General features: G+C 48.8%; 1 protein-coding gene across 2 annotated transcripts in view; it reads left to right on the forward strand.

The window, feature by feature from the left end:
• FBLN5 (fibulin 5) overlaps positions 1–13,189 on the forward strand; it is an 84,786-nt gene extending 71,597 nt beyond the window's left edge. For both annotated transcript variants that reach the window (XM_060095720.1, XM_060095719.1), the window contains exons 9-11: positions 415–541; positions 4,158–4,353; positions 12,217–13,189. In XM_060095720.1, coding sequence (XP_059951703.1) covers positions 415–541; positions 4,158–4,353; positions 12,217–12,378 — 485 coding nt within the window. In that variant the 3' untranslated portion in view covers positions 12,379–13,189. The remainder of the gene's footprint in view (positions 1–414; positions 542–4,157; positions 4,354–12,216) is intronic.
• The last annotated feature ends 1,121 nt before the right edge of the window (positions 13,190–14,310 follow it).

The raw sequence follows: 14,310 nt of genomic DNA on the forward strand, positions 1-14,310 counted from the left end.
GAGCCACATATGTAATTTAAAATGTCCTAGTAACATGTCCTAGTCACATTAAAACAGTAAAAAGAAACAGGTAAAATTAATTTTAAGAACGTATTTTATTTATGCAATATATCCAAAATATTACCATTCCACTATGTACTCAATATAAAAATTTTTGATAAGATATTTTACATTCTTTGGTTTTACTAAGTCGTCGAAATCTGGTATATAGTTTCCCCTTAACAGCACATCTCGGTTTGGACTAGCCACATTTCAAGGGCTCAGTGACCACGTGTGGCCAGTGGCTGCCATATTGGCTAGCATAGCTCTATAGAAAGACCCAGGCAGCACCCACCCATTCCCACCCATCTGGCCTGTGACTGTCACCTTGGAAGTGCTGCCTGGCTTCAGCCTCTTGTCTACCGTGCATTTCAGACATCAACGAGTGTGAGCACAGAAACCACACGTGCATCCTGCAGCAAACTTGCTACAATTTGCAAGGGGGCTTCAAGTGCATTGACCCCATCCGCTGCGAGGAGCCTTATCTGCGGATCAGCGATAAGTAAGTCATGGCTTCCCCTGGGAAATGGGAACATGGTGAGGGGCCTGGTTCAGAAGGCTGCCAGTGTGGTATAAAGGAGAGTGTACGTCCAGGACAATGGGAGACCTGGCCTACTGCCTACTACACAACACACACACACACACACACACACACACACACACACACACTGTTCTCTACCACTCCCCCACTCATGCCAGAGCTATATGAAGATTTTCTAGAAAGCTAACCAAAAGGAGAGGCAGGGTTCATGGACCTCCTTTTCTCTTTAGTGACTTTGTTCTGGATACACAGAGTCTTTTAGAGCTGGACTTCTCAAAGGTCACGTGCATAGGAACCACCTAGGATCTTGTTAGCAGGCAGATTCTGATTCTGTGGGCCTGGGGTGATGTGAGACAGCCTTGCAGACAAGCCCCCAGGTGAAACGGATGCTTCCAATCTCCCTGGACCTTGCTGGGAGTAGTGAGGGGTTAGAGAGGTCGCTAGAGAGTTCTCGATAACCGAGGGTACCTAGCTTGCTCTAATCAAGTTTTTGATGTCACAATAGTGATTTTAAAAATTTATTTATTTATTTATTTATTTATTTATTTATTCTTGGTTGAGTTGGGTTTTTGTTGCTGCGCGCAGGCTTTCTTTACTGGCAGTGTACGGGCTTCTTATTGCGGTGGCTTCTCTTGTTGCAGAGCACGGGCTCTAGGCATGCAGGCTTCAGTAGTTGCAGCACACAAGCTCAGTAGTTGTGGCACATGGGCTCAGTAGTTGTGGCTCGCAGGCTCTAGAACTCAGGCTCAGTAGTTGTGGCACATGGGCTTAGTTGCTCTGCGGCCTGTGGGATCTTCCTGGACCGGGGATCAAACCTGCATTGGCAGGCAGATTCTTAACCACTGCACCACCAGGGAAGTCCCACAATAGTGATTTTACAAAGTCACCAGATGGCAAATATTCGAGTTGAGGAGAGAATTAAATTGAAGACAACCTCTACAAGGTGAATGCCCTAGGACTGTGTTTTTCTGCCCCTGGTGTATTAGGAATTCCTTTTCCTTCCCTTTAACTCCTATTTAACCATCTGAGTTCCTCCTCAGCCCACGTGTGCGCGTGTGCACACACACACACACTCACATGCACACATGCAGGGATGTCTTCTGCACTTCTCTCTTCCAGTCAAATGCCCTGAGCATCGCCCAGCCCTCCCACTGGAGATAAAGGGATGAATGGACATGCCTATCGTTCATGCCCTCTAGGGATGCAGTTTCTAAGAGAAATCCACAGCTTACCAGTGTGCTTCCTGCTCTGATCAAAAGCTGGACAGAAGAGGACAAAGCAGGGACAGGCTGGTCCCTTGGTGACATCTTCACTTGTTGCTAAGAGCTGTGCTTCTAAGTAGCCTTTAGAATAGGGTTCTTTGATTTCTGGTTCCAGGGCCCTTTGCAGCAGAGCAGAGCTTCAGGCTGCCCTCATCAGCTCCCATTCCTGGTTCTCCCTGGGTTTCTCCAGGCCACTCTTGTCTGTGGTGGGGACCTGACCTGGTGCAGCTTGCAGCACTGAGCTGGTGTTACTGGCGAGGTCCCCAACTAGCCACTGAGAACCCTGGGAGACTCCCTGTCTCCAGGCCCCATTCCAGTTTCACTCCAGCCACCCCCATCCAGCTCATTTCCTCGTTCAGGTGTCCTGCACTCCCACCAACCTGAACAGGACCTGCTCTCACCTTCACCCATGCCGCAGAATGTCCAGCCTTCTGGCTTCCATGCCCGAATATTCTGTCATATGGAAGGCATTCCTGCCATTGTCACATGGACAGATTTGCCCCATCTTTCAGATCTGAGCTCCAGTGTCACCTCTCCCAGCTCTCTGTGATCCTCTTCAGCTAGGAGCCATCTCTCCCTCCTTCAAGCTTCTTTTAGGAAACAATTCTTTTCTGTGTGACACGTGACATTTTAATGCGGCCATTTTGGCACCCGGGACATTTTGACTTGGATATTTTGATGGAGCCTTAAAAAACTAAACTTTAAAAATTCTTTTTATACATTCACTTATGAAATGTTAGTTGAGCTCCTGTTCTGTGCCACATCTGCTCCCGGGTGCTGTGGTGTTTGCTCTTATGCTAGTGGAGGAGAAGCCAGTAAACACATTGTCATATAATGAATCCAAGATCATAGATGGTAATAGGGGCTGTGAACAGGAAGAACAGAAATTTACAAAATGAAAGAGTAGGCTGGACCTGGTCTAGCCTGGATAATCCGAAAGCCCCTCTGAGGAGATGACCCTTGGGCTGGAATGGAAAGGGGAGTCGAAGTTAACAGAGGGTGGATGAGCAAAGGGAACAGTGTGTGCAAAGACTATGAGACAAGAGTGACCTTGATGTCTTCAGGGACCGGAAGAAACTGCAGCCTCATGAATGACATGGACAGTGACCCAAGAGGAGGTTAGAGGAACGGACAGAGACCAGACCCCATGAGGTTTTAGAGGCTAAAATGGGGGTTTCGTTTTTGTCCAAGTTGCGATGGCTGCCACCGTAGAGCCTTGAAGCAGGACAGAGACATAATCTGACTCATGTTCCACGAGGGGCACTCTGCCTGTGGCGTAATAGATTGGAGTGGGAGCACCCTTTACTCCACCACAGGAGGCCATCACAGAGGTCCAGGTGAGACAGTGAGTGAGACACTGCACTGACAGTGGAGATGGAGTGGTTGGATTTGGACTACATTTTAGAAGTAGAACTGATAGGTTTTGAAGATAGATTGGAAGTTAGGGAAAGTGTCAGAAGCCCAGCAAGGCTTACTCCCAGTTTTGGCCACCAAGGCATAGACCAACAGATGTTCTCATCTTGTTATGCACTCTGACCCACTAGGGGGAGTCTCAAGGATGAGGTGAGAGATGGGGGTGCTTAAGGATAAATCAAGGGGTGTCTATAACAGGCATACCTTGGTAATGAGTCAACTTCATACTATGGTAATGCTATTACTAGTGTTTCACATTAGATGCTTTGTATTAGAGATATTTGTGTCTGTGATTTATTTCGCCTGTTAGAGAGTGAATTTAAGATGAGGATCTTATTTATTGTTGCAATTAATGTCCTAACATCTTAAAGTCATGTCCTAATGTTGTATCTTATACATAGTGAGTTCTGAGTGCTTGTTTAGAGAAAGAAAATATTGAATTATATTCCACACAGACTGGGGTAAGTGCAATAGAAAATGTAGAGTGACCACTCAAGACCTGTCAGTCTAATGTACTTTCTCACTTTTAAAATTTCTCAATGAGTATGGATGGCTGGGGAAGTGAAGGGCTATGCAGCCCTTTTTTCTGACTAAATATGTGACAAATGTGAAGTGCATTAGAGGATGTCCCCAGTGTTCTGAAAACCAGACGTCTCAGGTTTATGCTCTAGTAGCAAGAATAGCTGACTGGCCAGAACAGGCCATTCTCTAGGAAACAGGGAGCTCACCTACATGCTGGAGAGCTTTTAGACCAGAGCCGGGAGTAGAGAGCCTCTACAGTTACAGCATTTGGATGGTAAAAATGGGGTGGCCTCCTTTTCAGTGTTTTAAGCGAGCAAGTATGTACATCCAGCATCTGGAAAGGATTTCCCGAGCTCTCACATGATTTCCCTTTCCAACAGCCGCTGTATGTGTCCCGCTGAGAATCCTGGCTGCAGAGACCAGCCCTTCACCATCTTGTACCGGGATATGGACGTGGTGTCTGGACGCTCTGTTCCTGCTGACATCTTCCAAATGCAAGCAACGACCCGCTACCCTGGGGCTTATTACATTTTCCAGATCAAGTCTGGGAATGAGGGCAGAGAATTCTATATGCGGGTAAGAAGGGGTGCTGAGTGATGGTCACCATCTTCAACAAGGTGTTCTGTTGTCTAGCCTGGAACATGCTTCTAGAAATAGGCCAGGGTGCAGCCAGGAGGGGCAGGTGTAAAGGCAGGAGAGGGAAGTGGATGCGAGTCAGACTCCAATGTCCTGGGTCCTCTCACTTTCTGTGTGGTCTTGCGAAAGTTGCTTCTCCTCTGTGAGCCTCAGAATCCTCAGCTTCAGTGAGAAATCAGGCCAAGATGCAATTGTAGGTCTCTTTCCTCCTGCAATTCTTTTTTTTTTTAACCATTAAAAAAAATTGTAGTACAGTTAATTTACAACGTTGTGTTAGTTTCAGGTGTACAGCAAAGTGATTCAGTTATATTTATATAGATTTATCTATACCTGTATCTGTACCTATCTACATATGTATATTCTTCTTCAGATTCCTCCTGCAATCCTGTGGGAGAGGAATTCACATATCCATTTTTTCCATCCACTCATTTGACAAATACTCATCAAGTACCTACTATGGCCTTCTAGAAACTAGAAGGACTTCTAGTGAACAAAACAGTCCTGAATCCCTGCCCTCATGGCACATACATGGCAGTGAACTTAAAGGCATTCCTCACAGAAGTGGGCTCTAACCTGCATTGTCCAACACAGTAGCTGCGTGGCTCTTTAAATTTAAACTAATGAAAATGAAGTAAAGTTAAAAATTAGGTTCTTCTGTTGCACTATCCACATTTCAAGGGCTCAGTAGCCACATGTGGCTGCTGTATTAGCTCAGATATAGAATAATTCTGTCATCATAGAAAGTTTGATTGGACAGCACCAGCTTATCCATACCAGGAAAAAAATTTAGAGCACACATCCGAAAATATATTTGCTTCTTTGTAAATTACATACACCCAATACTGTACCATTTCTCTTATTGAGCTTCATCTCCTGCAACCTCTGGGGTGATCACATATCTTTAGAGCCCCCTGGCTTAGAGTGATGTTTTTCACATTTCAGTGTGAATTTGGGTACTTGTTGAAAAAAATGAAGTCCAGAGCATCCTCTTTAGAGAATCTGTTTCAGAAAGTGGTGGCTAAGGCCTAATGTATCAGTTTCCAGTGGCTGCTGTAACAGATTGCCATTAACTTGGTGGCTTAAGACAACAGAAATTTGTTGTCTGAAATCATTTTCACTGCCCTGAAATCAAGAGGTCAGCAGGGCTATGCTCCCTCTGGAGGCTCCAGGGGAGAATCCATTCCTTATCTCTTCCAGTTTCTGGTGACTGCCAGCATTTCTTGGTTCGTGACCACATCACTCCAATCTCTGCATCCATTGTCACATTGTGACAGAGCCTCCTCCTCTTCTGTGTGTATCAAATCTCCCTCTGTCTCTTAGAATTGACACGTGATTGGATTTAGGGCCTATCCAGGTAATCCAGGATAATCTCCCAGATCCTTAACTTAATTATGTCTGCAAAGATCCCTTTTCCTTATAAGATAACATTTACAGGTTCCAGGGATTAAGACCTGATACTTTTGGGGGCCATGATTCAGCCTAGGAATCTGCATTACTAACGAATACAGTATGTGGTCTTCCAGGGTCCCTGTGGGGTGCTAGACTCAGAAGTTTACCCACTTTCATGGGACACAGCCCACTGGCCTGTAAGGGAACCACATATCTGAGCTCTTTCCCTGTCCTCTCCCCAGCCCCGGGCAGAATCTTCCAGTCCTTGCCTCTGGTGCTGGGACTGTCTGAAAACAGAGAGGTCTCAGAAGCAGGATTAGAACAGATTAGAAAAGGCCCCAGGAGCTGGTATCGGTGCCTGTTTCCTCACTAATATGTTTTTGGCAAGACCCTAACAGGGCTGAGTCATGTGTGATAACATACCTGTGGACCCAGCCTCTGTAGATCAGTGTAGTGAGGTCAAGGGCTTTGGAAGATGATGGAATGAGTTGAGGGTAGAGGAACTTCTCAAGATGAAAAAGATGAGCTGCGCCTCTGTCAGTCCTTTCTCCAAACCCGTAAGCCATAGCCACCCAGCACAGCCCACCTGCCTGAGCCTCTGGGGGCTTTCCACCCCCCGACGCAGCACCCCCCCCCCCCCGCCCCGAGCATAAGCCTAGCCCACCAGGATTCTCCAGCCTGGCCTCTGTCATCTGTACAGACACAGTGGGTCCCAATCACAGGGCACAGAGATGCCCCTCTTGGGGATTTAAAATACCATCACCCACATTACCTGCTTCAGGTTACCCACTGCCCCCCCCACCCCCAGCAGAATAGAAGGTCTGCAGGAAGTGGCCTTGTCTTGGCAGGATTTCACTCCCAGGTCACCACCTCCTAAAATCCCCTAGACCCACATGTTCCCTGTGAGGCTGACTTGTAAGAGCTACACCGCAATGGTGGGTGGGGTGGGAAGAATATTGTCCTCTTCTACAGGTGGAGTGAACACACGGGAGGGCCCCTTCCCGGCAGCTTCCTCTAGTGCCTGGATTGTCACAACGACTAGGGGACCCTTGACACTCACAAAACTTTGAGCTGTATGTGGTTTGCTCTCTCTCTGAGAACATTGAGAAGGGCCCTAATTCTTTAGTATTTATTCAGATGAGGATGTGAGGACACGAAGTGGGTGAGGGAACATAGACCTGCCCTGGGAATGGCTGAAGGAACTTAGGGATGGGGAGGTGGATCCTGGCTGGAAAGATCTCGAAGGCTGCCCCTGGGAAGAGAAAACAGGCTCGCTCGGTGTAGGGGCCCTGTGAAGCCACAGGGCATGGGGCCAGGAAGACAGAAATCTGTTGGAGCAAGCAGGGCTTTTCCTTTCCAAGCTGTGCAAAGCTGCAGTGCCCTCCTCAGGAGGCCCCACGGAGTCATTCCAATGTCGGCTCTGGAGACGGCCTGACCTGCCTCGTTTGCATTCTATAACTTACCAACCGTATGACCTTGGGCAGGTTACCTAACTGCTCTGAGCCTCAGTTTCCTCATCTGTAGAGAGGGGATAATGACAGTATCTGCTTTAGGATTGGATGAGATCATCTACTTAGCGCCGTGCCTGGAGCACAGAACGGCTGTTTTTATCAAACCAGCAGGATGGAACATTCAGTAACTTTCTTTTTCTCACTCTGCTGACTTGAACCTGCACACACCTGGATGAGCTCTCAGGTGGATCCCATCAGATTCGCAGGCACTTTCAGTTACTATTGAATTGTCTTTTTTCCCATATCAGAAGTCCCAGCTGCTTTACGTGGAAACTTCAACGGCCCAGTCTCTCCTTCAGTGCAAAGCTCCACCCCGCTCCCCGCCCCCACCAGCCCCCCACCAGCCCCCCCACCAGCCCCCCCCCCACCAGCTTGGCCTCTGTACTGCCTTCCTCTTCCCCTCCCCACACTGGCTGACGTGCTGCCCTGGCCCCTCCTCCAGGGTTCTGGGGATGCAGATGGTGGAAGGGGAGTGGTTAGGAGGGAAGGGGCAGGCAGGCCTTCTTCCTCTCTCTGGGGCAGAGCCCAAATGCTCTTGCTTTCCTGGGATGCTTTGTGGGCTCTTTGGAGATTTCCCTGGGGACTTTGCACGGACCATTCCCAGGTGTGGGCGAGGGCCTCTAGTTGGCCGCTTGTCACCGCAAACCTCTCTCTCAGGAAGTCTTTGTGTGTGTGTGTGTGTGTGTGTTGCTTCACCCTGGCGGGCAGACCTTACACTGGGCCCTCGGGACACCAACAGCCAGCTCCCCTGCAGCCCCGTTTCCTCCCCGTGGGGCAAGGCAGCTCTGGGGCTCTGCTGGTGCTGCTCTCTGCATCCTTTAATGTCAAGGGACCCACAGTGAAGGCCCCTCTTGCTTGATTTTGGGGCTGGTAAGTGTGTTTAATACACTTATGTCGTATAACAACAGCAACAGGAACCACACAGACGGCACTGGCAGCAAATCCTGTACGGTGCTGGACATACGCCAAGTACTTTTCACGTATCACTCCTTTCATCTTCACCACAATCCTGTGCTCTGCGGCCTGCTGGACCTTCCTGACTTTACAGATGAGAGCACTGGGACACAGAGAGGTGAAGTAACGTGCCGGAGATCTCACAGCTAGGAAGCCCCAGAGCAGGATTCGAACCCAGGCAGTCTACCACCAGTATCTGTACATACTCTCACATTTCTCTTTAGGATGCAGGGTATTTTCACCTACTTTGAGCTTTGGGGTCTCAGCCGAGATTGAGATAACAAGAAAAGTCTACCTTAACATCTAATCACAATAGAAAGTGTTCAATAAGCATTAGTTATGATTGTATCGATAGCATCGTTTCTGCTGCTGCGAGTTTGTGGGCTGCTGGGCCCTGGAGGGGTCAGAGATGCTCAAAGGACTGGAGCATCCTGTGAGGGGTGGGGCTTGATGGCTCTTCAGGCTCTGCCACCCTGAGAGTCACTGACTGTATTACGAGCACCTGGGAAGAGCTTCATTTCACACATCAGGCAAGCCACATGCATACAAACCCACACATGCATGCACACGCGTGCACACACACACACACACACACAGGTATGCACAGCCACACCCACCAAATGCACACTCACTCATGCACACACACTCTCATGTACACACACTCACATGCACACACTTGCTTGTATGCATAGGTACAGGTATGCACACGTGTGCACACACATGCATACAAATGCACAGGTGCATATGCAGGCGCATGTCCCTTTCATAAGCCCTGTTGGCGATCTGTCTCACCCTGAGCCCTGGACAGAGGACTGGTGATTGGCTTTGGCCAGGTGACTTAGGGACACAAGTAGGGCCAGAAGAAGGAGCACGGTCACAGGGTACAGACTGTGGCCAAGTGCACGGGGATCACGTGGCCGGGCCAAGGGGAGCTGACTTGCTGTGGCCTGGCTGCTTGCCCCATGTCAGACAGTGCCATCCTGCGAGTTGACTCAGAACAGACCCGAGCGAGTGTAGGAGCAGGGCCACGAAGACAGACAGCCAGACAACAGGTGGACTGTTTGCAAGCTACTCCCATGCGGGCAGCTTCACAAGTATTCAGTCACTCGCTCCTTCTTCTGTCATGGAGGTTAATTCAGCACCGCTGCATATGCAGCTCTCAGTCAGGCATTGAGAGTTTAGGGACAAACAGGATGTGGCCTCTGCCCGCAGGAATCCACACTATGGTAGGGAGGGGAAAACAACCAGGCAAACATTTACAGTGCAAAGGAGTGATTCTCAACTAGAGTAAGTGCCACGGGACGTCAGGAAATTGAGAGATACTTGAGACCTTATCGTACAGCTTAGTGGCCAGAAGCTTGATTTCTGGAGTCACATGCTCTAGTACCATGTGCTAGTGTACTTAACCTACTTACTTTGTAGGGTTATGAGGATTAAGTAAGGGAGGTATGCAAGGTCGTAACCAAATGCCTAGTATCAACCACCATCACCGTCACCGTCATCATTTTGTACCAGTGACCACCAAGTCCACCAATGACGAGAGCCTCTTGGGAGGCCCATTTCATTCATGCCCCGGCTCTGCCCTAAAAGCCCAGTGAGGAGCGGAGATGTCGGTCCTTAGCTCTCTTGGCAGGCACTTAAGTCCTCTGTGTGCTTGTGGGCAGGCCTTTCTCAGGCTGCTGTAGATCTGACCCTGGTGGGGATCAGACTGTCTGAGCTCTGAGATTACTTCCAAATAGGAGAGGCAACGATGCTCTCACACTCCGGAGACATTTACAAGGACAGCCCAAAGGGACAGCTGGGAAGTTTCCAGCTGTTGCATTCCCCGTCCCAGCCTCTGCAGCTCTCCCTCCAGAGGCCTCTGCCCTCAGTTCAGGGTCCTCAGCTCCTGGCCTTTGTTCATGCAAACAGGGAAAGCTGGTGAGATATTTGTATATGTAAATGTCCTGGGCATTACCCTGTTTGGCTGTACCCTCTGAAGTCCTGGCCCAGGGCTCCGAGGTTTTGCAAGAGTTGACAAGGAAGTGCTAGCGGTCCTCTGCGTGAGAGGGTGTCAATTGCGCGGATGCTGACGGGAATGGAGGGAGCTGATGCCAAGAGGAAATGGCTTGGCTGTAAAGCTGCTGATAGCCCAGGGGAGGTCCCACCACCTGGGTGGCACCTGTCAGCCTGCCCCGCCCTTGTCCTACCTGTGGCAGCTCTTGGGGATGTCCAGAACTTTATGGGGAGCCCCCCCTTCAAGGAGCGAGATAAAATGCCTGGTGTGGCTTTAAACAAGCCAAGTTTCTTGATTTTGCAGAGCTTGTTGCTTTCAGTTTCTGGGCACAGCATTGGACTCTGCAGTTTGTACAAAGGGATTATCCAGCATGTCCTGTTCCCTTATGCTATTTCCTTTCCAGGGACCCACTCTCTGGCTGTTACAGTGACCCCCGACCCCAAGCATCTGTCCTTCAGGGCAGTGCTAGGAAGAAGTAAAATACACACCAGTCTTTTCTGATAATTGTTGTGCAGTAAAAAAGGCCTGGGGTTTGGGGTCAGACAAAAGCACCAGAATGGTATCCCTTGTCTCTGCCCCTGACTGGTCTAGTGACCCGAAGCAATGACTTAACTCATGGAGCCTCAGTTCATAAGGAACAGTGAAAAAAAGAAATAATGAGACATACCTTTAGTATGGCAGTTAGGTTCCCCAGCCTGGGTCCTGTGCTTTTAGATGAGCACCTTTCAGTTGTTAATGTGCCCATGAATCACCTGCAGATTGTGTTAAGCTCCAGATTCTGGTTCAGTCGGTCTTAGGGGGGCCTGAGATCCTGCATTTCTCATAAGCACCCTGATGATGCTGATGCTGCTGGTCCAGGGACCACACTTTGAGTAGCCAGGACTCTCAGAGCTTTTATGGGGATTAAATAAGCACATATACATAAAAGTGGCCGGAAGAGCGCCTCACACATGGCGGAAGCTCAGTTATATCAGTCCTCTCTCCTTACCTCCTTGAAAGCTTTAGAAAAAGATTCAGAGGAGGAAAAAAGCTCACATGAAGTTATCAGGACCACAGCGGTAGGGTCACAGAGTGGTGAAGCTGTAGGTGAGTGCAGAGTGTCCAGCCGGGACCCCCAGCAGGGGCTACGCTCAGAACCACCTGGAGGCTGGTAAACAAGTCACACTTCTCCAGGCATCATCGAAAAATCCACTGAAGCAGAAAGTCTTGGAATTGGCCCCTGGAATTGTTAGTTTAAAAAGTGTCCCAGGTGCTTTGGAGCTGTTTACTTGGGAACTACTGATCTGGTACAAACCCTCATTTTAGAGAGGAGGCACAGAGAAGTAAAGTGACAGCCCTGAGTCACGTAGTTAGTTTGGACAATTATTCATTCTTTCATTCAAGATACGGTCCCTGAACACTTACCACGTGCTAGACACTGTACTGGGTGCTGGGGGGTTCAGGGGAGGAAAACCTGCCCCCGGTCCTTGCTCTTACAGAGTTCATAGTCTAGTGTGGACCGAGTAAATAGAGTGGACGATGACACATGGTAACGAATACCTTCCTTCCTAGGCCAAGTAGAGGGTGCACTGGCAGAGGGTCATAGGGACCTGAATTAGATTGGGGAAAGCACAGAGGCTCCTCCGAGGAGGTGATATTTCAGGTAAGACCTGAAGGGATAGTAGGGAGAAGCCAGGTGGAGCACGAGCAAAGTCGGGGGAAGAGCCTGGCATCGAGGGATGGCTGTCGGCCAGCAGTGGGCAAAGAGGAGTGCCCCGATTGGGGCTACAGAAGCCGGCTGTGGCCAGACCCCCTGGCCTTCCGCTTTGGTGACTGTCCCAGAGGCCACGTCTCCTGACGGACGGCTTTCCTCACCCTCTCTGCCGTTGTTCAACAGCTTCTGGGGTCAAGCTCACCCTGGTTCCTTAAGCCAGTCAGACTTTCTCTAACTGGTATCCCTGGTTCCGTCCACAGCAAACAGGCCCCATCAGTGCCACCCTGGTGATGACACGCCCCATCAAAGGGCCCCGGGAAATACAGCTGGACTTGGAAATGATCACTGTCAACACCGTCATCAACTTCAGAGGCAGCTCTGTGATCCGACTGCGGATATACGTGTCTCAGTACCCGTTCTGAGCCCTGGGCTGGAGTCTCTGACACTGCCTCTCAACAGCACCAAGGGACAGGAGAAGCGGAGAGACCAGAGGGAGAATGAGAGCGAGAAAGACGCGATGCCCTTCCTGCTGAATCTCTCCTGGGGAGTCAGCCCCGAGTCCCGACCACGCCTGTATTATTATAAACCCCGTCACTTTGAAGGACATGCTTCCCCAGTTGCTATGACACAGTTATCAAAAAGCATTATCATTGGCACCCTAACCCGAGATCGACGGTGATTTTTCAAGGCCTTCAGTTTATTTCCATATTTTTCAAAGAAAACAGATTAGGTTGGCTGGGGTCTGAGTCCACGTTCAAAAACTGTGAACCGCTTCCTCTCACCTCCTCCAGGCCTTCTTTCTATCTCTTCCCTGATTGCTTCTTTGCCAAGGCCCAAAATGCTCCTGGGGATGCTGGGTGTAGCTAGCTTGCTTCTTGCATGTACAGAGAAGGCTATGGGAAGAAACCACAGCAGGATCTAAGGGTTTTTAAAGAGTCTATTTCAAAGCCATGTCTGGTATTTTCATCCATAAAAGAAGTTTTAGTTGTCCTTAAATCTGTATAACTGTTTAATCCTTTCTTGTTCATTTGAGTATTTTTTTTTTTAATCCACGGTAGAATTCCTTCAAAAGGCCTTAAGGCACATGTTATGGTCTGTCTTCCCAAACCCAGTCTCCTCTCCATTTTAGCCCAACGTTTTCTTTGAGGACCCCTTCATCATGCTTTCTTTAGAATTTTTACACAACTGGGTTGGAAGGCAGATGTCTCCAAACTGATTAAATATTTGAAGAGATCCTGTGTTTGGTTCATTTTGACATCGTAGATGATTCAGCATTTGGGGTTGGTTCTCGTTCTCTTTAGTTTATTGTGTACTGGCTTGAAAAGGTCTCCAGAGAGTGAGATCATCGTTAACAACTTGATAAGGAGTGAGGGTGGGGAGAGAAATAGTGGTGGAGGAGGGAGGGGAGAGCATCAAGCCTGAATCTTATTCCGTTCAATTGGAAGACAACAAACAATCCCCCTTGATGTAGATTATTTCCAGGTACTTTTCCAGAATAGGAATGTATCAAGTTACTTTAAATCAGTGGCCCTCATCCCTGACTGTGTAGTAGATAACCAGTGGAGCTTTCTAGAAAAAAACCTGACTTCCTGGTCCTCACCCCCAGAGGTTCTGATTTAGTCAGTCTTAGGTAGGGCCCAGGCATGGGGAATCTTAAAACCTTTAATCAATAGGTGGAGTTGAGAGCTCATTGCATAAAGTGAGGGAGACGATTGTGGCCCTAGCCCTTGTCACCTTGCCCTCAACATCTTTTCTTACTTGTAGGGTTCATTTTTCTTTTCCTGGTCAGGGACCTGAATTCCCTTCAATCCTGGTACCCCAGGCAGGGACAAAGAGAGTCAACAGTGCAAGTCACAGATGGGAGAACAGGTGGGGACAGCTACCTTTGTGTCCCATCTCAGGAATCAACCCTGTTACCGAGTTCAAGCTTGTACTGCTTGCTGCATGACAGGCCAATAAACTGAGCAACTAATTGTTGAGGCAAGGAATAGCAACTTTTTTTGGAAAGCCAGCAGACCGAAAAGACGGTGGACTCATGTCCCAAAGAACCATCTTGCCTGAGTTAGACCTCAGGCTTTTTTTATACTAAAAGGGGAAGGAGTAAAGTCAAACATTTCCTGGTTCTGGTCAGCCTCCAGAGGGGATATGTTAATTCTTCCTTCCTAAAACAAAGCTCTTCCAAACCATTTCCCACTGTGCCCTCTCCATCAGGTTCAAGTGATATTAACAGTAACACCAGCAACAAATCAACAATACACTGCCCTAGTTTCATAGCTCAGAAGAGAAAGGACAACTTCCTACAGACTTGCTAGTGTGTGGACCCAGCTCCACAGAGCAGAGAGCAGAGGTGGCCC

The sequence above is a fragment of the Mesoplodon densirostris genome, chromosome 4 (genome assembly GCF_025265405.1).
Source record: "Mesoplodon densirostris isolate mMesDen1 chromosome 4, mMesDen1 primary haplotype, whole genome shotgun sequence".
NCBI classification, from domain to species: Eukaryota; Metazoa; Chordata; class Mammalia; order Artiodactyla; family Ziphiidae; genus Mesoplodon; species Mesoplodon densirostris.